This window comes from Tenebrio molitor, chromosome 7 (assembly GCF_963966145.1).
Source record: "Tenebrio molitor chromosome 7, icTenMoli1.1, whole genome shotgun sequence".
NCBI classification, from domain to species: domain Eukaryota; kingdom Metazoa; phylum Arthropoda; class Insecta; order Coleoptera; family Tenebrionidae; genus Tenebrio; species Tenebrio molitor.
Window position 1 is genome coordinate 13,793,347 of NC_091052.1, and position 27,750 is coordinate 13,821,096.

The following is a 27,750-nucleotide window of genomic DNA, read 5'->3' on the forward strand; positions in this document are numbered from 1 at the left end:
AACATAATTCTTCTCTAGCAAATGAAAATATTCTTCACTACATTGCAGGCTCAATAGGCAACTCCCTACCTAAAAAGAGCATGTGTACTAAATGTGCTAATTAGCTTCATTCTGAGGACAACAATCACTGTGACGACAATGTTCAGATATATAGTCCAAAGTGAAATTTTGGAGGTTTACATTTTCCAAGTAGCTGCTTTTTTACACTTATTCGAATATGTGAAGAAACATTTAATCGCCATACAAAAGTTTTACTTTCCAATCAGCTTACAGAGACAACATACACTTCTATAGTATTGTCTATGTCTTCCCACATCATAATTCCAGCTTGCTGTAAACTTGCACACCTCATTATAAAAAAATTTCTAATCATTCGCTCAACATCACTAGCAAATCACATTACGGAAAATTTACAGCACAAATGGCAAAGTTTTTCCACAAGTTGTAAGTTTGTAGTTGAACACTGTAATTGAACTTATTTTCTTCCATAATTGTGTTTATTTTGCACCTACTTTTGAAATGTCACCTGTCATATCCACAGAACAGTCATATCATAGTCATATCTAACAATTTTGACAATAACAGTGCAGCCAATCAACAATCGACAAACGCCCCTAGGAACCAGGATAGAGTCTACTCTCTTTAATATACTAATTTTATTAATTCCTACTTTATTATTATAATTTAATTCTTTAATACCGAGTGACTATAAATGATTGAAGGAAAATAGTGGATTGGCAACACTGATGCTGTTGGTAGTGCAAGTCTTCTCGTGCATCATCTGTCAATCATTTCTATTTAGGTTAGGTTAAGTCACGAAGTATAGTGAAATTTTTTTAATAAACAATTGTCAGTGTCAAAATGAAGTAAAAAACGATACTGTACCACCCTAAAATTTGGACATATGGACCAGCTGTATAACAATTTGACACCAAATCATGGTTAAGGTTATGTTCACTTCACTTCCCGTACCTTTCTTCCGTGAATTCTTTTTCAAAACAAATTTAATGAGAAATCAGGAGAAACCTTTTCGAATTTGAAATAAACTCTCGCTCGTTGGGGCGCAGGCTCAGTTACATAAAAAAATGTTGACACTCAATGTGACCAATCGTATTATCATGAAAATCACAGTTTGGCTCATACCAACAAGACAACGTTTTGACAATTGTTTATTAAAAAAATTCAACTAAAGTCCATTCACGTTGGATTTTCCTAGTCAAGGTCAAATAATTCAATATTGTAGCGGTGTGATTTTTAGTTCAAAAATGCTTTATCTGTCTATGTCACCAATACGGGCTGATAAAGTAACCAAGTCATTCGTAGACTGTAGAGGTTATGTTATTCGCTGTCAGCAAAGAAACAGTCATTTTTCAAACATTGTTATTAAACTTTCTAGAGGATAACAATAGGTAATAATACATCAATTTTGTTATCACTTGCACTAAAAATAGTGTCAGTTGTTAATCGGTATGATAGGATTAGGAACATACAATAGGTACCTAACTCATACCTATTGGTGTTGTATTTTTCTGCTTGCGTTGTTGATTAAGTGAAAAAACCCTTAATGACTACATTTACTTAACCTTCTACGACTAACATGATGAGTGATGAGGAACCAGAATAAGTTAGGTGTAGAAAATGAACCCAATAGGAAATTGTGTGAAGTTTCTTTCATTGGAAGCGATGGAAGTAAGGATTGCATCTAAATGATGGAACAAATTTGGCAATAAAATTTTAGTTATTCAGAGACACATATACGTTTTGATTGTGGTTGTGACGTTTCAAGAATGTATTGTTACAATTGCATACCACAAAAGAAAGGTGTATTTTGATTTTTAATGATTTTTTTTCTAATTTAAGTTTTTTCGATGTACATATTACCTTTAAAATAACGTTGTATTGTTAAAACTGCTCAATAAAGGTCGTAAATAGATTATAATCATGTTAATACATACAGTACATTAAATATTAAAGGATTCTAACTAATTAATTTTCGAACTAAAGCTATTTTTTCTTGAGTCCGTATTAGCTTGCGGGTTTCGTCACATTACCTCAGTTGTGGAAGGTTAACGCAATTTTAAAATTAACCTTTTTTCTTTTCGCAATGGTAAAATCATCCAGGAATAGAATTTTATTAAAAAATCTGTGACTTTATTTCACACGTCAAACTAACATTCAAAATTAAAGACGTCAAATCGCTCTATCACGAATAAAACACGATAATGTAAAAATTACTAGGAAAGGAGGCGCAGGCTTGCAACGTGACAACAATTTGGCAGGGAAAATCCAACGTGAATGGACTTTATACATATATACCATTCACGATGTTTTGGCATAAGGGGAGGCTATGATTTCATTTTTTAACGTTGGATACATGTTTGATTTCTGTCATCGCTACTGTCACTAAAGTGCCTGGACATGCGGACCTATCAAAATGAAAGAAACATGTTGCCGAATTTACCGTAATCATAATTAAGCGACTTTAAACCGTATTGATGATGTTTGTATTAGACTGCAGAACTAATTTTCAGTAAGTTACAATGAAGTCAAGTTTTTTTTTTGTGTATAAATTAAATCGTAGGTGAGTACAAGATAAATATGTAGCACGGATAGTGAAGGAAGAAACAACGACCCAATTGAAATGACAAGGGACATTTCGCGAGTTGTGAATTTATGGCTTGAGTCTATTTTGAAATATACTCCTGAAATTTGCCAAAATTTTTGTAGATATTGGAAAGAACTTATTTCGGAAGATTGGGCAAAATTAATGTGAAATCTTTCATTTGAAAACGTTCTTCCTTTAATAATTTCATTAGGAGAATCTGACTCGGAATTTGATTTGGATTTTGATGCAGGTAATGATGATTCAGAATTTTCTAATGAAATTATGGAAGTTGAATAGTTTTGTTCTTTTTGGTCATGGACGATGGGTGTGTAAATATTTTGCAGAAAGATTGGCATAAAGTAAGACTTAATAAGTAAGTACAAGATTTTATACAATCTAGTTCTAGGAATGTTTTAGTTAAAATGAAAAATTTATTGAGAAGTTACTAGAGTGCTTTTCAACGAGAGGTACACGTCTATAAACTTGCGCAGAAATCTGTTTCGGTCTACGGTGGCGTGGCTTATCTAGACAGTAGCGGTGTTAGTTTGTACTTTTTAGGGAATTTCATTTCGACAGCTGATTTGTCGCAAATTACAGTCAGGTTATTGTTCTTTACCGTCTTCTTTTTTATGTCATACAACTCGACTTCTAATCTCGGTTGTGAAAATCTGATATTTTCTGTGTTGTGAAAGTAAGAACAAAAATACAGGGTGTTTGATAAAAAACGCCTCAACCCATAACTTTTTTATTTATTATCCGATTTCAATGAACAAAAAAACTAAAGATATGGTTTTTCATGCGCTACGAAGCAGCCATAAAATATATTTTTTTTTGCGTTATTTTCAGTAGCTAACGATAGTCAACTTTTTTTTTTTAATGGACACATGTAGTTTTTTAGACTTAGTCTGGTAAAGTATTTTTTTCTGAATCTAATGATGTATTAAAAGTCCATAGCTGACTGAAAAAAAAATAAAACAATTTTTAATTGTGGTTCAGCTTATTATGAAATTTTCGAGTGTGCCGTGAAAAACAATTGGAATACAGATAGCAACAAATGTCAAGTGTGAGTTTGAAAAATTTCAGGTGCAATCTTGAAGAGTTTTATTATTATTTTCTTGGAAAACATGAATAATAATAATTATTGTTATTTTTTCTATTAAATTTTTGTTTTTGACTAATTACGATTTTTATTACACTCGAACATAAAATAATAGTCAAATAACTGCTATTCTGCATGATTGACAATGTTGTTATTTTATACTTAAATAAAAAAAGTTTAAAAAAGCAAATGAAAATTCCTAAGTTGACGTTTAGATGACATTTATCGTACTTTGTATTCCGATTGTTTTTCACGGCACTCTTAAAAATTTTATAATAAGCTGAACCACAAAATTTTTTTAAATTTTTTTTTCAGTTAGCTATGAACCAAATGATAACTTTCAATACATCATTAGATTCAGAAAAAAATACCTTACCAGACCAAACCTAAAAAACTACATGTGTCCATTAAAAAAAAAAAAAGTTGACTATCATTAGCTATTGAAGATTACACCAAAAAAAATATATTTTGTCGCTGTTTTGTAGCGCTTGAAAAACCATATCTTTGATTTTTTCGTTCATTGAAATCGGGTAATAAATAAAAAAGTTATGGGTTGAGGCGTTTTTCATCAAACAGCCTGTAAAACAGGACTACGCCAATGCACTCGATTTTGGGTTGCCCTTCCCCTACATCTGGCGCATCTCGGTAGCCACGCCTGTGTACCTCTCGTTGAAATGCACTCTAACTGGTTGGTTAAGACACTGTATAGGTGGGTTATCTAAAGTGGTGCATAAATTAACAGGAGCCACTTCATCTTTCGGTCCTGGTCCCTACTATTCTGTTAAATTGGATTAAAAATGTGTGAGTATTTTATATTGCAAACTAGTAAAATTGACAACAATGCACTAGACAATGACGCAGTTTATAACCTCAAACTTAGAAAAAAATAACCTAATTCAACAGACAGCTTTACTGCCAACTTAAATGCACTTTTTCCATGGCCTCCCCTTATGCCAAAACATCGTGAATGGCATATACATTGTCGATTTAGATTTTTTTGGCGTTGGTTTCAGATTTAAAAATTGCGTGTGTCATGCCAACGATGTTGCCAACTAAAGATTTCAAATGTGTTACCAACATAACAAAATAATTTTCAATAATTTATAGTCACTCGGTATTATTAAAAAAATATATATTTTTTTTTATGTGTCTAAATAATGGCATAATATCTATAAACTGAATGCACAGTGTTAATTGCGTTTGTTCGACTTTGAGAGTGGACACCCGGTATATACGTAATACAGGGTAATTTCATTATAAATGATTGTCCCATCGCAGTTGGCGTTGGTGACAGGGTTTAATGTGCCGCAAGCTTTATAAAATGAATGAGACTAGTATCGCCGATAGGTGGCGCTCCTGGCGGTAGTGGAAATCAAGTTTACTAGTTTGGCTAACGTTGCGAGGCTGCGGCACATTCAAAATTTGTGTGAGTTTTCAACGCCAACTGCTATGGGACAATCATTTATAATGATCCTGTAGTTATTTATGCAACGAGTTTCTAAGTAAATTGGGGTTTTCTATTTAACAAAACAAGAGCGTAGCCAGGTTTTAAGGCCTCGAGGGCAATTAGAACAGCCCACTTTACCCAGAAACGAGTTGCATACAAAATGTTATTGCTTGAAACGACGTTCCTGAAGCTTCCAAATCTTTTAAAAATGGTTTCGCATGTGCTTTTGACAGTTTTGACAAATTTTTCAAGACCAGACCTGTCAGAAATATAATGTTGAATGTGTTGTCTAGGGCAACGGTTCGTTATCTGCTCATTTTGCTTTAGGGCAGTTAAGAGGCAGTTTACAAAGGAGAAAAATGAGAATTTATGACAGTTGAAATTAATAATAGCTATTTATGTATCAAGAGCGTTACAACGATGATTACGCCCAGCGAAAGATGAATCCAGCTCGAGGGTTTTAGCCCGAGAGATGGATATCGTTCGATGGGCGTAATCATTCGGTGACGCCGTGGTGCATACAAGATTTTATTTTTCACTACGTGTTCTTTAAAAAAAAAGACAAAGAATTGGCATCTTTGTGTACCCTTTACCTACATAAATACAACATTTGGTAGCCTATGAAAAAAAAACACATTGTTTATTTATAATTGTCAAATTTTCTTTTGTGTTGCAATTATGAATTGATGAGGGCGTTATGAATTCATTACGCCCGCTTATTCTTATTACGCCCTGTATTATGCCCCGGTTGTTATGGACATGTTTACGTATTTCGTATCCTAGGAGTTATCATTCAATTATAGTAAAGTGAAAAATAAAATATCTATATCTTATCGAAAAATAACACATTTGTAATTATGTGTACATACCAGGATATCAAAAATTATCTTCGTCGAAGGTGGTCATGGATTTTCAAATAATTGTCGAAGCTTTGTGTCAAATCATTTTTTGAATGTCAAAATCAATTTTCGAAAGCACTTCCCACACTTTGCAGTAATGCCGAAGGATTTTTATGCCGGTAGACCACCGTTCGTACCGAAGAAATCATCACACTAAATAAGTTGAGACGGACGTTTTCCAATCCATGACCATCTTTGACTAAGATAATTTTTGATATCCTGGTAGTTTAATAAGAAACATTTTTAAACAATCCAGCATCAAGGTGTATTGAATATTGAATCTTTGGAAAATACAATCTGTGATCCTGGTTGGAGACTATGCTCGAAGACAATAATTTCATTGTCTCCTTTTTGTAGCCAAGGACCAGGCAGGTACAGTGTTTGTTGAGGACCAAGACCTGAAGCATATCTCCCCAGAACAATTCCGTTGACAATAACAAAACCTCGGACCCACCCTCGCATGTCAATGAAGGTATCGGTTATATCGTCGTCATCTATGGCCAGTGTCGCTTTGTACAATGCTGGACCACTTTGCGATTCTTCGACTGATCCCCAATCGGTCAAATTCCGATTCCAAGATTGTTTAAACTCCAACGGATAAATCGTCCAAGCACTCAATTCTTCTTCGTTCAAGAAAACTTGATTGGCATCGACGAGACCCTTGAACTGATAATAGATGTTTCCGTAACAACTGCGACCCCAATTTTCGACTATTAAATCCAAGGTGGCGTCACTTAGATCTTCAGTAGTGAGGGTGATGCTTCCATTTTCTATCCTCCAGAAACCGAAGTCATTGAGGTGGTCGCTGCTTGTCAAAGCGTTGGAGATCAAGACTCCGTTTACCAGAACCATAACAGTGTCACGGACGTGACCTGTAATGGTGAGGACTGAATTAGCTGGGATATTTAGACCTTCCCTACGGTAGACCGTGTAGCCATAACTTTGTCCAGAGTTCTGATTTATCGGTAATTTTTCCATAGACAGCGTGACATCACTTTCAATCTTATCTGGTACTTGTCTTAGAATGTCCTCGAACGTCAATTGTCCATTTAGATCTACACTAGAGTAAACTCTACGGTCTATCAGTTGTGGTGGATCAGGTGTGTAGGTTTCAGCTGCACTGTACTTTTGGGTTAGTTCTCTGATTGCGTCGTACTTGGCAGTATAGTCTCCTGCTTCAGATAATGGAGCGTCGTAGTCGTAACTTGACGTAATCGGTAGAAACTGGGCATTGTCACCGTTTCCATTACTGGCCCCGTTCAAGAAACCCCAACTTGTTCCACCATGGAACATGTACAAATTTACCGAACCAGGCCAGGCAAGAATTTGTTCGTAATAATCTACGAATGCTTTGGTGTCCTTTGTTTGATGTTGGTCAGTCCAGTGGTCGAGCCAACCCGGATAAAACTCCATGGCCATTAGAGGCTTATTCGGTTGTAGTTCTTCCAAAGCGCCAAAATTTCCTTGGACGTCCACTGTAACTTCGATCGTTTGGAATAGCAAACCTGGAAGAGTTCCCGTTGTCCAAGTTCCAATTCCATCACATGACGACAACAACTCAACAATACCACCAGCTACAATCATATCGTAAACTCCTTGAAGGTAATCTGTATCTATTCTCAAGCTGAACCCCAGCTCGTTCTCTACTTGGACCATTATAATTGGTCCACCTTTGGTGAACTGCAGTTCAGAAAGAATAGGAAGCAACTGGTCAAAGTATCGCTGCACGTAACTCATGAATGTGGCATCATTGGTTCGTACTTCAATTCCGTCGTTCTTCAATAACCAACTAGGGAAACCTCCAAAATCCAAGTCCGCACCAATGTAAGGCCCTGGACGGACGATAACCAACAAATCTTCTTGTTGTGCCAGATTTATGAAGCCTGCCAAATCCGCCCATGCTCCCAGATCTGTGCCACCATCCCCAAAATCGAAGACACCGTCTTGAGGTTCGTGGATGTTCCACGCGACGTATGTCTCAACCGTGTTCAGACCAGCTGCTCGGAGTTTACGAAGACGGTCTTGCCAGAGCTCCGGTGGGATACGAAAATAGTGCATAGCTCCGCTGTAGATGCTTATATTTTTTCCATTCAATGTAAAGTAGGACTGGTCTACAGATAATCCTGAGTTTATACCACCTTCTGTGTAGTACTCGTAAAGTGTTGGTAGATCAGCAGAGACACCGAGAGTTATCAGTGACAACAGACTCAACAAATTTCTTGAAGAAAAAATTGTTATAAAATGTTACGTGAAGATAGTTAAGTAAACTCACCGAAAACTGAATGCCATGACTTTAGGTGATCACATCAGATAGGAAGCTGAACATGCAATATAAAATTTGGAAATTTCGGAGGCTTATAAGCTTGTTTGTATATCTATGCGTCAATATCTGATTTTACATCTTGAACGTCAACAATGAAATAGGTACTTGTGGTGAATAAAACAAAACAAAAGATATGTTGCTGCTGATTGACTGGATGTTTTAAATCACACTATTCTTCTTACGAGCAAATGACACTTGAAATACAACGAACACTTGTTATGAAATGATAACAACAAATTGAAAATTTTTAAATCAGAATTAGGAATCAGATTCAAGTCATCACAACAATATATCTACATTTTTTAAATTTTTGTATTAATGTAAAAATTGTATTAAAAAAAAAGTAGAAAAATGCAAGGTATTATTTACTGAAGGTATTGGTCCTAGATTTTAACTGTGTTGAATCCACCACTCTACATTTTGCAAAGACGATCTCTCCAGTCGGGACGAAAATCCTCAAAATAATAAATTGCAAGATGCATTCTCATATCTTGATTTGTAAAATATCTATATTTTATCTCAGGTCGAAAAACAAAACACTTATAATCATGTGTAAACAGGCACTTTAATAAAGGAAAATTTTTAACCAATAGAGAATCAAGGGGTATTGAATATTGAATCTTTCGAAAATGCGATCTGTGATCCTGGCTGGAGACTGTGCTCGAACACGATGATTTCATTGTCTCCTTTTTGTAGCCAAGGTCCCGGCAGGTAGATAGTTTGTTGGGGACCAAGACCTGAAGCATATCTTCCCAGAACAATTCCATTGACAATAACAAAGCCTCGGACCCAGCCTCGCATGTCGATGAAGGTATCGGTAATATCGTCGTCATCTATGGTCAGTGTCGCTTTGTACAATGCTGGACCACTTTGCGACTCTTCGACTGATCCCCAATCGGCCAAATTCTTATTCCAAGATTGTTTAAACTCCAACGGATAAATCGTCCAAGAACTCAATTCTTCGTCATTCAAGAAGACTTGATTGGCGTCGACGAGGCCTTTGAACTGATAATAGATATTTCCGTAACAACTGCGACCCCAATTTTCTACAATTAAATCCAAGGTGGCGTCACTTAGATCTTCAGTAGTGAGGGTGATGTTTCCATTTTCGATTTTCCAGAAACCGAAGTCGTTGAGGTGGTCGCTGCTTGTCAAAGCGTTGGAGATCAAGACTCCGTTTACCAAAACCATGACAGTGTCGCGGACGTGACCTGTGATTGTCAATACTGAATTAGCTGGGATATTTAGACCTTCTCGGCGGTAGACTGTGTAGCCGTAACTTTGTCCAGAGTTCTCATTTATCGGTAATTTTTCCATAGAGAGAGTGACATCACTGTCAATCTTATCTGGTACTTGTCTTAAAATGTCCTCGAACTTCAATTGTCCATTTAGATCTACACTAGGGTAAACTCTACGCTCTATGAGTTGTGGTGGATCAGGTGTGTAGATTTGAACCGCACTGTACTTTTGGGTTAGTTCTCTGATTGCGTCGTACTTGGCAGTATAGTCTCCTGCTTCAGATAATGGAGCGTCGTAGTCGTAACTTGACGTAATCGGTTGAAAATTTGCATTGTCACCGTTTCCATTACTGGCCCCATTCAAAAAACCCCAATTTGTTCCACCATGGAACATGTACAGGTTTACCGAACCAGGCCAGGCAAGAATTTGTTCGTAATCATCTACGAATACTTTGGTGTCCTTTGTCTGATGTTGGTCAGTCCAGTGGTCGAGCCAACCCGGATAAAACTCCATGGCCATTACAGGCTTATTGGGTTGTAGTTCTTCCAACGCGGCAAAATTTCCTTGGACGTCCGCTCTAAAATCAATTGTTTGGAATAGCACACCTGGAAGACTTCCCGATGTTCCACTTCCAATACCATCAGTTGACGACAACAACTCAACAATACCACCAGCTACAATCATATCGTAAACTCCTTGAAGGTAATCTATGTCTTTCCTCCAACTAAACCCAAGCTCGTTCTCTACTTGAACCATTATAATGGGTCCACCTTTAGTGAACTGCAGTTCAGAAAGAATAGGAAGCAACTGGTCAAAGTATCGCTGCACATAACCCATGAATGTGGCGTCATTGGTGCGTACTTCGATTCCGTCGTTTTTCAACAACCAACTGGGGAATCCTCCAAAGTCCAATTCCGCACAAATGTAAGGACCTGGCCGGATGATAACCAACAAATCTTCCTGCTGTGCCAGTTTTATGAAGCCTGCCAAATCCGCAAATGCTCCCAGATCTGTGCCACCATCCCCAAAATCGAAGACACCGTCTTGAGGTTCATGGATGTTCCACGCGACGTATGTCTCAACAGTGTTCAAACCAGCTGCTCGGAGTTTACGAAGACGGTCTTGCCAGAGCTCCGGTGGGATACGAAAGTAGTGCATGGCACCGCTGTAGATGCTGATATTTTTTCCATTTAATGTAAAATACGGCTGGTCTACAGATAATCCTGAATTTATACCACCTTCTGTGTAGTACTCGTAAAGTGTTGGTAGATCAGCAGAGGCACCGAGAGTTATCAGTGACAACAGAGCCAACAAGTTTCTTGAAGAAAAAATTGTTATGAAATGTTACGTGAAGATAGTTAAGTAGACTCACCGAAAACTGGATGCCATGACTTTAGGTGATCAGATCAGATAGGAAGCTGAATATGCAATATAAAATTTGGACATTTCGGAGGCTTTATAAACTTGTTTGTATATCTAAAAGGCAATATCTGATTTTAGATCTTGAACGTTGAAATAGGTACTTGTGGTGAATAAAACAAAACGAAATATATGTTGATGCTGATTGGCTTGAAGTTTTAAAAAAATCACACTATTCTTCTTACGAGTAAATGGCGCTTGAAACTCAACAACGAACACTTGGTATGAAATGATAACAACAAATTCAAGTCATTACAGCAATATATCTTTGAAAATTCTCTATTTTTGTGTTAACATAAAAATTTACAAATAGATGAATAACTGCAAGGTGTCATTTAGTGAAGTTATTGAACGTAGGTTTTAACTGTGTTGAATCCACAAAGTTGCAATAGCAAGATGCATCCTTGTATATAGTCATTTGTAAGATATCTGACTTTTATCTCAGTTCGAAAAACAAAACACTTGTAAACATACGTAAACACTTTAATAAGGGAAATTTTCAACCAATCAAGAATCAAGGGGTATCGAATATAACATCTTTGGTAAATTTAATCTGTGATGCCGGCGTAAGGCTGTGCTCGAACACTATAATTTCGTTGTCTCCTTTTTGCAGCCAAGGACCAGGCACGTAATATGTTTGTTGCGGACCAAGACGTGAAGCATATCTCCCCAGAACCATCCCATTGACCATAGCAAATCCTTTGACCCAGTCTCGCATGTCGATGAAGGTATCCGTTATATCATCCTCGTCATCTATAGTCAGTGTCGCTTTGTACAATGCTGGACCACTTGGGGACTCCTCGACTTCTCCCCAATCAGTCAAATTCTGATTCCAAGCCTTTTTAAACTCCAACGGATAAATCGTCCAAGAATTCAATTCCTCGTCGTTCAAGAAGACTTGATTGTCGTCGGTGAGGCCCTTGAACTGATAATAGAAATTTCCAAAACCGACGCGACCCCAATTTTCGAAAACTAGATCCAAAGTGGCGTCTTCTAGATCTTCAGTAGTCAGAGTGATGTTTCCATTTTCTATTTTCCAGTAACCGAACTCTTCGAGGACGTCGCTGCTTGTCAAAGGTTTGGAGATCAAGACGTTATTTACCAAAACCATGACAGTGTCACGGACGTGACCTGTGATGGTGAGAAGTGAATCGGCTGAAATATCAAGGCCTTCTTTGTGGTAGACAATGTAGCCGTAACTTTGTCCAGAGTTCTGATTTATCGGTAACATTTCCATAGAGAGAGGAACATCACTGTCAATCTTATCTGGTACTTGTTTTAGAATGTCTTCGAACTTCAATTGTCCATTTAGATCTAGACTGTCATAAACTCTACGCTCTTTCACTTCTGGTGGGTCAGGTGTGGCGACTTCTATCGTATTGTACTTTTTAATTAGATCTCTGGTTACATTATACTTGGGAGTGTAGTCTCCGGCTTCATTTAATACAGCGTCGAAGTCATAACATGACGTAACTGGGTTAAAACCGGAATTATCACCGGGTCCATTATTGGACCCGCCAAGAAAACGCCAACTTGTTCCACCATGAAACGGGTAAAGATTTGCCGAACCAGGATATGCAAGAATATCTTCGTAAATATTTGTGAAATCTTCTAGGGATTTTGTGTGATGTTGTTCGGTCCAGTGGTCCAACCAACCAGTGTAAAACTCCATATCCATTACAGGTTTATTCGGTTGAATTTTAATCAATTTGTCGAAATTGTTTTTGGCGTCTGCTCCAAAATCAACTGTTTGGAAGAGTTTGCCTGGAAGAGTTCCAGATTGCCCAACATCGGGACCATCGTTTGACACTAACAACTCTACAAGGTCACTGCTCTTGTACAAATCGTAAAGTTGTTGAAGATAATCCATATCAATTTTCGAACTAAACCCGAACTCGTTCTCTACTTGGAACATTATGATGGGTCCTCCTTTGGTGAACTGCAGTTCAGCAAGAATTGGCATCAATTGCGCAAAATATCGCTCCACATAACTCATAAATGTAGAATCACTAGTCCGTACTACGATTCCTTCGTTTCTTAGTAACCAACTAGGAAAACCTCCGAATTCCCATTCTGCATTAATAAAAGGACCTGGACGAAGTATCACAAACAAATCTTCCTCCTGTGCCAGTGTTATGTAGCGTGCCACATCCGCCCATCCTCCCGATTCTGTGCCACCATCTCCAAAATCGAAGACACCATCCTGGGGTTCGTGGATGTTCCACGCGATATAAGTCTCAACCGTGTTCGCACCAGTTGCTCGAAGTTTACGAAGACGGTCTTGCCAGAGTTCCGGTGGGATACGGAAGTAGTGCATGGCACCGCTGTAGATGCTTATGTTTTTTCCATTTAATGTAAAGTAGGGCTGGTCTACAGATAATCCCGATTTTATACCACCTTCTGTGTAGTACTCGTAAAGAGTTGGTAGATCATCAGAGGCAGCGAGTGTTATCAGTGACAACAGACCCAACAAACCTCTTGAACAAAAAATAATTATCATGAAATGTTACAGGAGACAGTCCAGTAAACTTACCGAAAGTTGATTGCCATGATTTCAGGTGATCAGAACGGTCAGGAAGCTGAACACGCAATGTAAAATTTGGAAATTTCGGAAGCTTATAATCTTGTTTGTATCCATGCGGCAATATCTGATTTTAGATCTTGAATGCGAACTATGGTACTTGAGCGTGGAATGGTAATAACAAAAGATATATTAATATCTGATTGAACATTTTTTAATGACTCAGGATAATCTAAGATAGATAGAAATCATCAAAACATTCTGCTGGTAACAATTTTTATATCAATATGAATATTTGCAAATAGAGAAGATGCAAGAGATTATTTATTGTTTCAAACGAATCCACATTATATGTTTCTTGTCTTTTTATGCAATTTAGTTGTTATAAAAAGCGATTTTTTTCTTTTGGGATTGGGACTGTATTTGATATCAAATGTAGGAATTAATTGCGACAAATAATTTTGTTGATAAAATGATGTTAACGATTTCTTCACTATACAGGCTGTCCCAGTACTCGCACCCTAGAGAAAACTTATCAATGCCGACGACAATGTACCGGGTGGGGCATCGTATACGCGCACGCGAGAAATCGCGACTTCTAATTCAATAAAATTGTCGAAATTTTTCAGACTTACCTGGCTATTGGTAAGGTACAGTTCATAATTTTTTGATAATTTTCACTTACAAACAAAGCCAAAAAAAATTAAAATGTAAATTTCAACCAAAAAGTCAAATTCTGATTTTTCTACTAACCTACCCAGATTCACTTCCTATAATTATTTACGAAATCTACGGAAAAAAATACCAATTAGATTTTGAATTAAACGCAGTTTTACATTTCAACTTTCAAAATCATTTTTATTTATGACCTGCTACTTGTGCTGTCGTAAATTTAGGTGACAATGGAAACTGTCAATTTTATGGCAAAAAGGTTTAAAACGGTCGGCTATACCTTTGTTGGGAAATTATACCATTGTGCCCTAAATCACGCGTCTGGTTTACGTTTAAATAAAAAAGCGAATTATTTAACTAACCAAGTCAAAATTTGTAATTGTGCCACCAGGGTTTGATGGGCTAGCAGATACAGATTCATTTAGTGTAAAAACTTTATAGGTAAATTAACAGTTAATTTCAGAAAACTAACAAAACTGTTTCGGCCTTATTTATTAACAAAAATTTTTTAAAAAATTCTCAAATATACCTTATCAATAATTAGTCAGGTATATAAAATTTCGCCAATTTTATTTAATTAGAAGTCGCGATTTCTGGCGTGCGCGTATACGATGCCCCACTCGGTAGATCCCAAGAATGCATAACATAGTTGTAAGACGTCCAGAGAGATCCATCAATTCCAGAAAAGAAACTCCAGGTGTCAATGTGAATAGAATCGGTTGCTAAGCGTATTATTGAAATTTTTTAATAAACAATTGTCAAAACGTTGCCATGTTGGTATGAGCCAAATAGTGATTTTCATGATAATACTATAAGTCACACTGAGTGTCAACATTTTGTTCTGCGCCCTGACGAGCGAGAGTTTATTTCAAATTTGAAAAAGATTTCTCCTGGTTTCTTTTTAAATTTGTTTTGAAAATAAATTCACGTACGGGAAATTAAGTGAACATAACCTCAACTTTGATTTGGTGTAAAATTGTTATACAGCTGGTCCATACGCGCACATTTTGGGTGGTAAAGTTGGTTTTTTACACTGACAATTGTTTATTTAAAAAAATTCCATAACCTAACTTTTTAATAGCCCAAATGCTGGGTAAAAAGGTGTGTTTACAAGACAAAAGTTACTAAATGTAGTATCTCCAGTTCGTCATTACAAAAATTAATTTACTATACCTATATTGGGTGATTCAAAATCATTGTGGATAAGTATGGCAACTAGGTATGTACGAAAATGTATGTGGCAACTGTGTGGGAAGGATAGAGTTGACATTTCTTTGACACTTCATAGTCGCGCAATTTTGAGAATTGTCAAATCAACGTGCAATGGTATAAAAAAATCAAATGCGCGCTTATGAAATGTCATGCAAATGTCAAACTTTACCCCACCCACACAGTTGGCACATAAATTTTCGTACATAGTTGCAATACTTATCCACAATCATTTTGAATCACCCAATATTATCACCCTGTCAGAATGACATTTCTGCCAAAGTGTCAACATCATGTTAGGTTAAGGCAGATGTCATTCAAGATGTCACACTCGCCATCGATCATATGAATCTATTTTTACTTTTTAAAATAAAACAACAAATGGCGGTTCTGAAAAGAACCTTGTTTATTTTAAAGCACGTGAGCTTATCGTAAAAAACAGGAGAAAAGGTATAACATAAGCCAAACGGGATCACGAAATGAAAAATAAATGTTTCATGGTCGGCCAGTTTATTGAAAACGTAACAATTACAAGAAATACACCTGGATGGCTTAAAACGCTTTGATTGGTCGAATTAAAATGTTTTTTTCTTGAATACCGTTCAAGCTGGAACATTTTTTCTTTGGGAGTGTTTATTTGTCCTTTTTTTTAAGATTTCCCTTTTTCTTTGGGGAACGTGTTTTGGGACACCTGTATATTTATAACAGGTGTACAATCAAAACAATATCAGTATGTAGGAAAAATCCTATTCACAATGATTTCTCTGATTAGATAAAAACTGACTTGCAATTAATTATTAATTCATTTCTACAGTAATAATTCACAAGTCATAACTACTCCACTGATTCGACTTAAATTCTTAATAAAAATTAAAAAGGCGCCAATACAAGGTGAATGATATCCACATGCAGATATTATCCTTTCTTTTTTATTTTTCTGTTGCGTGTGTACATACCTAGTTGTATTCTTATAATTTAGTCTGATTTAAAGAAACTTGATGAAAAAGATAACAATTAACTTTCTTGTCAAATTACAAGTTAATACTAATTCATTATAGATAGTGTGTGGTACTTGGCGGGGCCCAATTTGGTGATGCCGTTGCCACTTTCTGGGGTTTGATTTTGTGGACTGTATTTTGGGTTTTCAATTAAAACTATAGCTTCTAACACACTGCTATATTAATTTTAAAATTTAAATGTGGCTCGGTGGCCGCATGGCTGTCGGAGAAAGTACTCCGAGGTCGCGGTCCCGATGCTAGTGGGTTCGAATCCCACCGAAGGGGGAGGATTTTTTCAAAGGAAGGAACCTCCGCCGGGCCATGGATGTGTGTGTATGTCTCCTCGGGGCTGACGGTAGGGTGGTGGAAGAAGAATCAACACTCTTTCGGCCACCACCGCGAGGTCAGCACGGGTTCGAGTCCCGTCGGGAAAAGCCGCCCATGGGTGTATAAATGTTGTTGTGTATGTCTGTGAATGTGAGGTGGAATGGGCGTGGGTGGCCGGGGAAAGTGCCCCGGAGCCCCGTCGCATCACCTGAGAAGGCAAAGGAACAAGGAAATTGGTATGGAAAAAGACAGCCGACCGAAAGGTACCGTAAAAAGCCGTATGGCAAAAAACGGGAATGGCAAATTTAAAAAAAAAAAAAAAAAAAAAAATTAAAATTTAACAACTTACACTGAAACAACACTTAAACTAACATGTGATAGGTAAATCGAACTTGGGCAAAATTTATAGCGTTGAAGGCGCATTTTGGAAAATAGTTTTTGCGCATCGGCGACTTCGAGAAACTGTAGGGTGGTGCCTGGTGCTGACATCTGATAAGGGTAGCTACAGTTGCTCGAAGCCGCCAAGATTTAAACGAGACGCTACAGATAGACATTAGTGAAATTAGTATTGTAGACTTCCTCTTCCGGATTCGGGAAGGTTCTAGATGCGCCTTATTTATTCATAATTAGTTGTTTAAAGTTACCATAAGTTAGCCACTTATGGACGTAGTTTTAAACCTTATTAAAATAATTATGTAGATCATACTTTTCGTAATTAAATAAACAATCTACAATGGTGTTATCTTTTATTCAATAATAACACTTCTGTTCAATAACTAATGGGTAGTGAAGATGTGATCCTGACTGAACTTGATTTGGGCAGCAGCTCCAAACTCCTCGAAAATGACAATTTCATTTTCTCCCTCCTGCAAGAACGGACCAGGCAGATAAAGCGTTTGTTGCGGACCAATATCAGCGTACTTCCCGAGAGCAAATCCATTAACAAAGACAACTCCTTTCATCCATTCTTGCATGTCGATAAACGTATCTTTTGGATCGCCTTCTACAGTCAACGTTCCTCTGTACAACGCCGGTGCTGTTTGTGAATCATCGAAAGATTTCCAACCAGTGAGTGCAGCAATCCACGACTTTTTGAATTCTAACGGATAAATCGTCCACGAGGACAGTTTCTGGTCGTTCAGGTAAACCTCGTTGTCTTCAGTGAGACCCTTGTATTGGGCGTAGAAATGTCCACCATTGGCGCGTCCCCAATTTTCAATGACAATATCCAGAGTGGCGTCACTTAGATCTTCAGACGTCAAAGTGATGTTTGAATTTTCTTGTCGCCAGTAGCCGAAACCGTCGAGGTCGTCGCTGCTACTCAGCGGTTTGGAGATCAAAACTCCGTTTATCAAAATCACGACAGTGTCACGCACGTGACCTGTGATGGTGAGGATTGAATCAGCCGCGATGTTTAGACCTTCTTGACGGTAAACTATGTAACCGTAACTTTGCCCAGAATCGTGATTGATTGGTAGTTTCTCCATTGGGAGAGGATTCTGACTTTTTACCACGGGAGAACTTGCGATGATATCGTCAAAGTTGAGGCGTTCTGTGATATCAACAGAATCATATGCTTGACGCTCCATTAGCTCTGGTTGATCAGGAAGTAGTGTTTCAATAGTGTTGTACTGTTTGATCAACTCCTTAGCTATGTAGTATTTACCGGTGTAATCTCCGGCTTCTGATAATGGAGCGTCGTAATCGTAACTACTTGTAACCGGTTGAAATTGGGAATTGTCACCTGAGCCGATGCTTGCACCGTTCCAAAATCCCCAGTTTGTTCCTCCGTGGAACATGTACATGTTGACAGAAGCGGGATATGACAGAATGCCTTCGTAAATCTCACGGAAAGTGTCGTTAGAAACTGTGTGATGACTTTCAGACCAGTGATCGAACCATCCAGGCCAGTACTCCATCGCCATTAGAGGTCTGTCAGGTTGCATTTCTTTCAGCGTGTCGAAAGATCCTGCCGGATCTGAACCAAAATTGACAGTCTGGAGGAGCAACTCTGGCAGTGTTCCAGTAGTTCCACTACGAGCCCCGTCAGAAGTAACCAACAACTCCACGATACCGTTGCCTCGTATTAAATCGTACAGTTGTTGAATATAATCCAAATCGATCTCCGGACTGTATCCGTACTCATTCTCCACTTGCATCGCTATTATGGGTCCACCATTGGTAAATTGCAATTCGATCAGAAGAGAAAGCAGTTTGTCAAAGTATCGCCTCACGTATGTCATGAAGGTCGGGTCTGACGTTCTCACTTTGATACCGTCTGTTCTCAACAACCAACTGGGAAAACCTCCCCATTCCCACTCTGCGCAGATATAAGGACCTGAACGAACTATGACGAAAAGATCTTCTTCCTGTGCCATTTTGATGTATTGTTGAATGTCTAGGAATTGTTGCATGTCTGATCCTCCATCTCCAAAATCGAAGAGTCCGTCTTCTGGTTCGTGAAGGTTCCACGGAACGTAAGTTTCGACAGTGTTCAATCCAGCTGCTCTGAGTTTGCGAAGACGATCTCTCCAGTATTGTGGAGGTATGCGGAAATAGTGCATGGTGCCACTATAGATAGTGATATTTTTGCCATTTAGAATGAAGTAAGGTTGATCTGCCGACAGTCCTGAAGATATTCCGTCCGCTGTGTAGTATTCGTAAAGAGTTGGGAGGTCAGCAGAGGCAGCAAGTGCCGTCAACAAGACTTGAATCCATACAGAGCTTGAGTAAATGTGATTGTTGCATTAAAAAAACAATCAAGAATTTGTTCGATGTACTTACAGGTGTACGAGCGCCATCGTTAACTAAATCTACACTAACAATAATGCAGTAGATGCGAAATGCTTGCTTATACCTGTATTTATATGCAAGATATCTAGATTTTATCTTAAGTCGAAAAATAAAACACTTGTAAATTACCCAAGTACTCGTGATTTAATCGTAACAGTTTACAAACAATCTGGAATCAAGAAGAATATATTGGATCTTTTGAAAATACAATCTGTGATCCAGGCCAAAGACTGTGCTCGAACACGATGATTTCATTGTCTCCCTTTTGTAGCCAAGGACCAGGCAGGTAGAGTGCTTGTTGCGGACCAAGACCTGAAGCATATCTCCCCAGAACAATTCCATTGACAATAACAAACCCTCGGACCCAGCCTCGCATGTCGATGAAGGTGTCGGTAATATCGTCGTCATCTATGGTCAGTGTCGCTTTGTACAATGCTGGACCACTTTGCGACTCTTCGACTGATCCCCAATCGCCCAAATTCTGATTCCAAGATTTTTTAAACTCCAACGGATAAATCGTCCAAGAACTCAATTCTTCGTCGTTCAAGAAGACGCTATTGCTGTCGGTAAGACCCTTGTATTGATAATAAAAGTTTCCAAAACCGACGCGGCCCCAGTTTTCGACGATCAAATCCAAAGTGGCGCCATTTAGAGCTTCCGTAGTTAGAGTGATGTTTCCATTTTCTATTCTCCAATAACCGAAAGTGTCGAGGCGGTCACGACTGGTCAAGGCATTTGAGAGCAAGACGTTGTTTACCAAAACCATGACGGTGTCACGGACGTGACCTGTGATGGTGAGGACCGAATTAGCTGGAATATTTACACCTTCCTGGTGGTAGACAATGTAGCCGTAACTTTGTCCAGAGTTCTGATTTATCGGTAACATTTCCATAGAGAGAGGAACATCACTGTCAATCTTATCTGGTACTTGTCTAAGAATGTCCTCGAATCTTAATTGTCCATTTAGATCTAGACTGTCGTAAACTCTACGCTCTTTCACTTCTGGTGGGTCAGGTGTGTAGGTTTCGATCGTATTGTACTGTTTCATTAGTTCTCTGATTGCTTCGTACTTGGTGGTGTAGTCACCGGCTTCAGTTAATGGTGCGTCGTAGTCATAACTCGTCGTAACCGGTTGAAAATTGGAATTGTCACCTGGACCATTATTGGCTCCGTTCATAAAACCCCAATTTGTTCCCCCATGGAACATGTAAAAATTCACCGAACCAGGATACGCAAGAATCTGTTCGTAAGTATCTCGGAAATCGTTCGGGTCTCTCGTGTGATGCTGTTCTTCGGTCCAGTGGTCTAGCCAACCGGTGTAAAACTCCATATCCATTACAGGTTTATTCGGTTGCATTTGTTCCAACGTTTCGAAACACGTTTGGATGTCTGATCCAAAATCGGCTGTTTGGAACAGCAGGCCAGGAAGAGTTCCGGATTGTCCAGCATTGGTACCGTCATTTGACACCAACAACTCAACAATGCCACTGCTCTTATACAAATCGTAAAGTTGTTGAAGATACTCCAGATCAATATTTGCACTATACCCGAACTCGTTCTCTACTTGAACCATTATGATCGGTCCACCTTTAGTGAATTGCAGTTCAGTAAGAATTGGCATCAACTGCCCAAAATATCGCTCCACATAACTCATGAATGTTGGATCACGAGTCCGTACTTGGATTCCTTCGTTTCTTAATAACCAACTAGGTAAACCTCCAAATTCCCATTCTCCACAGATGTAAGGACCTGGACGAATGACAACAAACAAATCTTCTTGCTGTGCCAGTCTTAGGAAGCCTGGCAAATCCGCCCACGCTTCCAATTCTGTGCCACCATCCCCAAAATCAAAGACACCATCTTGAGGTTCGTGGATATTCCACGCGATGTAAGTCTCAACAGTGTTCACACCAGTTACTCGAAGTTTACGCAGACGGTCTTGCCAGAGTTCCGGTGGAACGCGAAAGTAGTGGATGGCGCCGCTATAGATGCTTATATTTTTTCCATTTAGAGTAAAATAAGGCTGATCTACTGATAGTCCCGAATTTATACCGCCTTCTGTGTAGTACTCGTAAAGAGTTGGTAAATCAGCAGAGGCACCGAGTGTTATCAATAACAACTGGCCCAACAAATTTCTTGAATCAAAATTGTTATGAAATTTTAGATGAAGACCGTCAAGTAAACTCACCGGAAATGGAAATTGAATGCCATTGTTTTAGATCATCAGATCGGTTAGGAAGCTGAACACACAATATGAAATTTGGAAATTTCAAACGCTTATAAACCTGTGTGTTTCTATGCGGTGGCACTTATAAAAAATAATAATAATAACAACTGGCACAACAAAGAAAAGCTTGTTGTCGAATGATATAAATATCTGATTACTGATTGAGAATGTTTAAATCGATTGGGAAAGATAGATGATACAAATAATCAAAACACTCGACTTGTGGCAATTGCTTTATTTTTATGCTAAAATGAATATTTAAAAATAGAAAAATGTATCGTACAGTTGCGGAATTAAAATTTCGGGCACTATTTTTCTTTCCTCTTCAACAAAATCTCTGTAAAGCACCTTCTACTGTCATCATGAAGTAGTAAGAAGGCCCCTTCAACACACTGCCACTTTTTAAGGAAAACACCCCGATTTTCAAGGGTAAACTGAAAAGCAGAAAAAATCGTGAAGACACCCTCGTTTGAAGGTATATTTTAAAATTAACATTTTTCAAAGATTTTACTCTGTTATAGTAATAATAGAGGATTAGGATAATTATAGAACTACTTATATCAAAAATAGATAAAATTTATTTAAAAGAATCATATGAGTTGGAAAATTTGGTGTATGCCCAAACGGTATAAAAATGACCAAGTTTTAAAAATTCTACAAATTATTTGCTCGAATTTATGGGATAAAAAACGCGATTATAAGAATCACAGACGATTAATTAGTTTTATTATTTGATCGATAAGACCACATTTAAATCCAAAAACTGTCAAGTCAAATTTATCAGATTTAACTAATGTATTCGAAATATCATCAAATTCATAAAACATTTTATCTTTAAAGAAATATAAATGTTAGCATCACCCTCGCTTCGGCCCGATGCGCGACGTGGTGGGCTGACCGACCTTCCCCCGTCCTAACATCCGAGGACTACCGACGGCCCAGCCCGAGCGCCAATCGGGAGACCGCGCGAAAAATCGGGGAAGAACGACATTATTCCTGCGAGTACCTATGTGAACTATTGTCAGTAACACCTCCTGTTCAAAGAAGCAGAATAAAGTCTTAAGTGAAGTCAAAGTTAAATTAATCTTTAACATCAGAAGTGGGATTGTGTCCTTCGTCTTACTTAATCTGCCTTCAGCCGACGTCATGCCAAAAGCGAAGAGAAAGCGCAATCCAGAAGCTCCCACTGGAAACCCAGTAGAGGACCAGGCTGAACAAATAGAAATTGATAGGGAGGAACCAGGCCTTCCGCCTCCAAAGAGGAAAAGTGTGCCCTGGCAAGAAACCCTCCTCACGCTAATCGCAAATCAACAGAAGCAAATTGCGGAGTTGCGAAAATCCAATATGGCGGGGCCAACGCCCAGCACGTCCACCGACGGCACCCTGATTGCGCAGACGCCAGCACCAACGCCACCAACGTCACTTACCACGTGGGCATCATTCCGCCTATCAGACTTTGACCCCGATAAAAGCAATTTTACCATCGAAGAGTGGTTGGAGGATGCTTCAAAACTAAAAGGAGAACTAGGTGCCAGCGACCTAATCATGATAGCAAAAGCAGGAGAGGCGCTGAGGGGCAGAGCATATCGCTACTACTGCGACTGGCGCCCGGTACGACTAGGTTGGGAGGATTTTTGTAAGGACTTGGGCGTTGCTTTCCCGGACCGTGAAACACCAGGTGTTCGTGCTTTTATGGCGGCTACCTTAAGAAGCAAAGACTGTGAATCGCTCAGCGACTACGGAAACCAGAAGCTTCGCCGAATTCATCGTTTCTGTGATGCGTTGCCGTGGGCGACTAGACTGAGTATGGTCGAATATGGCCTTGACCATGCAGAAGCCCAAGCCTCCATACGGATCCGACAGCCAGGAGATGAGCGAGAGCTCTTAAAACTACTCTCTGAAATTGATGGGCACAGACGCAAACATCAAACTGTGGTTGACCCGCGTTCTTGTGATGCGGTGGGAACAAAGAGCGCGGCGCGTTCAACAGTCCAACGACCGAGTGTGTCAGGATCCTCTTTTCGTGGAAAGTGTTTTAATTGTGGCCGGGTTGGTCATCGCCAAGAAGACTGTCGTGTGTCGCAGACAACTAAAAAAACCATCGAAATTGAAAAGCCAGAGAAACCAACGGAGTCGAAGGTGTCTACCTGTACGTATTGTAAGAAGGTAGGACATATCGAGAGTAGCTGTTTCTTTAAACACGGAAGACCCAAGAAAATGTGACTAGTCCGTAAAAGACGTACGTTTAACACTACACCTATCGCTACCGCCTTATGTAACCACCAAGCTGTTTCCTTGACCTACATCATCGACAGTGGTGCCGATATCTCAGTTATAGGCAGGAGCACAGTGGAAAAACTGCAAGCATCGATGTCACCGACCTTGCGAGTTATTTCTGGACTCGGGACAGAAACTATACCAGCTATAGGCACGTGCGAGATTGTTGTCGTTCTACCCAACGTCAACATCGATGTTTTGTTTACAGTCGTTCCGGACGGTGTAATGCCTTCCAATCTGGCTACTATTATTGGTTGGGACGTGATTAGTAGGCCAAACGTAAAAATCAAAAAGGGTACCGACGGCCTCGAACTTCATCATGACCTATCCAACACTGGGAATGTTCTAACCATCGAAGAAAGAGGTATTTTTGATGACTTACAAGTAACAAGGCTGGCCGAACGGAACCTAGCACGACTGAAACAACTCCTGATCGAGACGCAAAACGCAATTCCAGACCATATCACCACGGGGAAGTTGACGATCACACTGAAAGATGATATTCCGGAAATGACACCGTTCCTGACCTGACAACACGACCCTGACCGCACAACAACGTACGAGTCATACTGCCGACGCAGCAGCAAGACGCTTTGATGTAAAGCGGTACAAGCCCGTTCTGTTTACGATCGGCGATCAAGTGGCAGTTGAGGATTCCCAACATGCAAGTGGTGGAAAGCTCCGCGCAAAATACAACGGCCCGTTTGTAATCAAACAAATTCTGCCAAATGAACGCTACCTCCTAGCAAAAAGGGGACAAAGAACGACAGTCGCGGCCCATCAACAACTTAGGCAATGGCCGGTCGAAAGTACCGAATGGCGTCGTGAGTATTACTAAGAACATAAAGACTGTGGCACATTCACAGGGCGGGAGAACCGCAACATAAAGACTGTGGCACATCCACAGGGCTGGGAGAACCTCAGCATAAAGACTGTGGCACTTCCGCAGGGCGGGAGAACCGCAACATAAAGACTGTGGCACATTCACAGGGCGGAAGAACCGCAACATAAAGACTGTGGCACATCCACAGGGCTGGGAGAACCGCAACATAAAGACTGTGGCACATTCACAGGGAGGGAGACCGCAACAAGATAAAGACCGTGGCCCGATACTACCATGAATTTTAACAACCATGATCACTACACGGGACTCGGGAGCAGTGAAACCCGATGAACATACTAAAGCATTTTTGCTGTTTCAGCGTCAGATGGAGCGAGGCCGCCCAAGGTCAGGATAGCCGTGTTAGCATCACCCTCGCTTCGGCCCGATGCGCGACGTGGTGGGCTGACCGACCTTCCCCCGTCCTAACATCCGAGGACTACCGACGGCCCAGCCCGAGCGCCAATCGGGAGACCGCGCGAAAAATCGGGGAAGAACGACATTATTCCTGCGAGTACCAATGTGAACTATTGTCAGTAACACCTCCTGTTCAAAGAAGCAGAATAAAGTCTTAAGTGAAGTCAAAGTTAAATTAATCTTTAACATAAATTTCTATATCTGAATGCTCTGCTTATATTTGGAGGTATTCCAGCAAATAATTCTGAAATAAGGCCGTTTTTCTTTGATCTAAACAAACACTCATCAAACTCAATATACAAAACATTATCATAAAATATATATGTTTTTCCAGAATAAGTTCTAAATATTGCATCAATTCTTTTTCGTTTTGGTATTCCTAAATTTTCAATAGATTGACTATTATATCCACTTTTAACATTAAAACTTGGAAAATCAATTAAATAATATAAATTTTTAACAACTATTAAAACATCACCTGAAGGTTTTTGATAAATATGCGAAATTTCTTTAAAACCATCTGGTAAAAAATATAAATAATCTTTAATTAATTTCGGTTCTTTATCATAAGTCATGTCTTTTAAATTGACTAACCAAACATATTTCTTATAAAAAATATACATATGATGATTTGCAATTAAAAATGTGTCAATTTCTTTATTAAAATCACATAATTTTTGATAATGAACTCTATAAGCTGTTGGATTATCTTTAACGCCACATCTAGGTTTACTGATAAATGCAAGTGTTTCTTGATTTAATGTTCCATCAGTTGGTAAATTATAGAATTCTTGAAACCTTATTAATGCTTCATTGGTATGCGAAGCACTAGTCAAAGACGTTTCTGTTAATAATGATCCATTACTCTCTAAATACCCAAATTGTTCTAAATAACTTGTAATATTAATATCATCTGAATTTTTTACAGTAGTGAGAAATAAGAAAAGAATAATATATTTCATTTATTAGAGTAAAGTAAACAATTGAAATATCTTCAAAAATAATGATATTACAAAAACAATCTCCATAATCTTTAGACTTGAAGTTCATATTATCTCTTTGCAGAGACACTCTTTGTTTTTTATCAAGAAAATACGAAATATAACTTATTAATTTTTGATGAATCTGAAAATAAGTCAACATCGGATAAATATAACTTCAAGTTTCCTTCTAAAATAAATAATAACCCATTAGTTGGGCCAACATCATCTGATTTACTTATAGCAGTAATTTCATAGCACTTATCAACCTTTAAATCAAATAATTTAATTTCTTTTGGTACTGTCATCGTCCTCGACTCGGGGCTGGCCTTGCCAGTCATTTATTACAATAAGAAATCATCAATTACCGTTTAAGTGAACTTTTTCTAGGTATTTTTCTCTGGGAAAATAATTAAAATTACTGACAAATTCCTCTTCACGTATATTTATTTCTTTTTCATTTATTTTATCAGCCTTATATAAATGCAATAACTGTCTATAAAATGTATAAATCAACTTATATTCTTCTATTCTTTCTGATATTTTTAATCTCTTATCTAAGATTTCTATTACCCCCGCACCAAGAGATAAACAAACTAGTGGAGGTAGGGCTAACGAAGATAATCCCGATGCACTAAATAATAATTTACTAATAGGTAATCCGATTCCAATTTTATAAAAATATATGTAACTTTTTCTGTATACATACAAGCGTTTTTGTAAATATTTTTCCATTTATAACATATAGATAATATATATTTTTTTAATTACGTTCAAATATTGAAATAGTAGGTATTATCACGAGTGTGCAAAGGCGAATCTTTTCTCATTTAAACTACACGTTATCTGTTTAAAAGAATATAATATATCATAAAAATCTTTGCCTCTGTTGACATTGATTATCACATATATACAGTAATGACCACATAAAACAGAAGAATTCATTTGTAACTGCGTGCTATTCCATGCAATATTTTTTCCGCTACTTAATAAATATTTTTTAATTTTTTCTGGTGGAGATAGATATTCCAAAACTGTCAAAATATAAAATATTTCTTAAATATGGTTTGTTTATGTAACATACCCAGTGTGAGCCATAACAATTAGAGGGTTGAAAATTAATTATACCTGATTCATCTTTTCTAATTTTTTTTGGTAACATGTCAATTGCAAAAACACCTAGAAAATTTCGCGTAGCTTCATGAGGTAAACCCGAATTTTTCATAATATCAGATATTTCTATATTACTTAAACCCGATTTCCTATCAATTTTATTCCTTGTCCATATGTCTTCGTCTTTTTTGTGTTTTTTTTAATCCTTTTTTTATACCATCTCCAAAGGCTTTTTGTGCTAATTTAGTACCAGCATAACCAGCAGCACCTAATCCCAATGCTTTGGCTACAGCTAATGCCGCAGG

At 38.3% G+C, this 27,750-nt stretch overlaps 6 protein-coding genes and 1 long non-coding RNA gene across 7 annotated transcripts; 2 read left to right on the forward strand and 5 right to left on the reverse strand.

The window, feature by feature from the left end:
* Positions 1–5,981: 5,981 nt before the first annotated feature.
* Positions 5,982–8,464, reverse strand: LOC138135997 (beta-galactosidase-1-like protein 3). The gene is made up of 2 exons (XM_069055023.1): positions 8,323–8,464; positions 5,982–8,268 (listed from the first exon to the last, which is right to left on the reverse strand). The coding sequence occupies exons 1-2, from the start codon at positions 8,337–8,339 to the stop codon at positions 6,309–6,311; spliced, it is 1,977 nt and encodes a 658-aa protein (XP_068911124.1). The 5' UTR covers positions 8,340–8,464; the 3' UTR covers positions 5,982–6,308.
* Positions 7,048–8,970, forward strand: LOC138136000 (uncharacterized). Its single transcript, XR_011161136.1, has 2 exons — positions 7,048–7,182; positions 7,232–8,970. It is a non-coding gene; the product is annotated as an uncharacterized lncRNA (long non-coding RNA).
* Positions 8,920–11,154, reverse strand: LOC138135995 (beta-galactosidase-1-like protein 3). The gene is made up of 2 exons (XM_069055021.1): positions 10,985–11,154; positions 8,920–10,930 (listed from the first exon to the last, which is right to left on the reverse strand). The coding sequence occupies exons 1-2, from the start codon at positions 10,999–11,001 to the stop codon at positions 8,971–8,973; spliced, it is 1,977 nt and encodes a 658-aa protein (XP_068911122.1). The 5' UTR covers positions 11,002–11,154; the 3' UTR covers positions 8,920–8,970.
* Positions 11,155–11,493: 339 nt separating this feature from the next.
* On the reverse strand, positions 11,494–13,720 carry LOC138135994 (beta-galactosidase-1-like protein 3). The gene is made up of 2 exons (XM_069055020.1): positions 13,565–13,720; positions 11,494–13,508 (listed from the first exon to the last, which is right to left on the reverse strand). The coding sequence occupies exons 1-2, from the start codon at positions 13,579–13,581 to the stop codon at positions 11,546–11,548; spliced, it is 1,980 nt and encodes a 659-aa protein (XP_068911121.1). The 5' UTR covers positions 13,582–13,720; the 3' UTR covers positions 11,494–11,545.
* A 3,767-nt stretch (positions 13,721–17,487) lies between these two features.
* LOC138134626 (beta-galactosidase-1-like protein 2) lies at positions 17,488–19,650 on the reverse strand. The gene is made up of 2 exons (XM_069052999.1): positions 19,543–19,650; positions 17,488–19,482 (listed from the first exon to the last, which is right to left on the reverse strand). The coding sequence occupies exons 1-2, from the start codon at positions 19,557–19,559 to the stop codon at positions 17,535–17,537; spliced, it is 1,965 nt and encodes a 654-aa protein (XP_068909100.1). The 5' UTR covers positions 19,560–19,650; the 3' UTR covers positions 17,488–17,534.
* Positions 19,651–19,676: 26 nt separating this feature from the next.
* Positions 19,677–21,919, reverse strand: LOC138134625 (beta-galactosidase-1-like protein 2). The gene is made up of 2 exons (XM_069052998.1): positions 21,740–21,919; positions 19,677–21,686 (listed from the first exon to the last, which is right to left on the reverse strand). Exons 1-2 carry the CDS (start codon positions 21,760–21,762, stop codon positions 19,727–19,729), a joined length of 1,983 nt encoding a protein of 660 aa, XP_068909099.1. The 5' UTR covers positions 21,763–21,919; the 3' UTR covers positions 19,677–19,726.
* A 707-nt stretch (positions 21,920–22,626) lies between these two features.
* Positions 22,627–25,520, forward strand: LOC138134628 (uncharacterized). Its single transcript, XM_069053000.1, has one exon. It carries the CDS (start codon positions 22,925–22,927, stop codon positions 23,999–24,001), a length of 1,077 nt encoding a protein of 358 aa, XP_068909101.1. The 5' UTR covers positions 22,627–22,924; the 3' UTR covers positions 24,002–25,520.
* Positions 25,521–27,750: the final 2,230 nt, after the last annotated feature.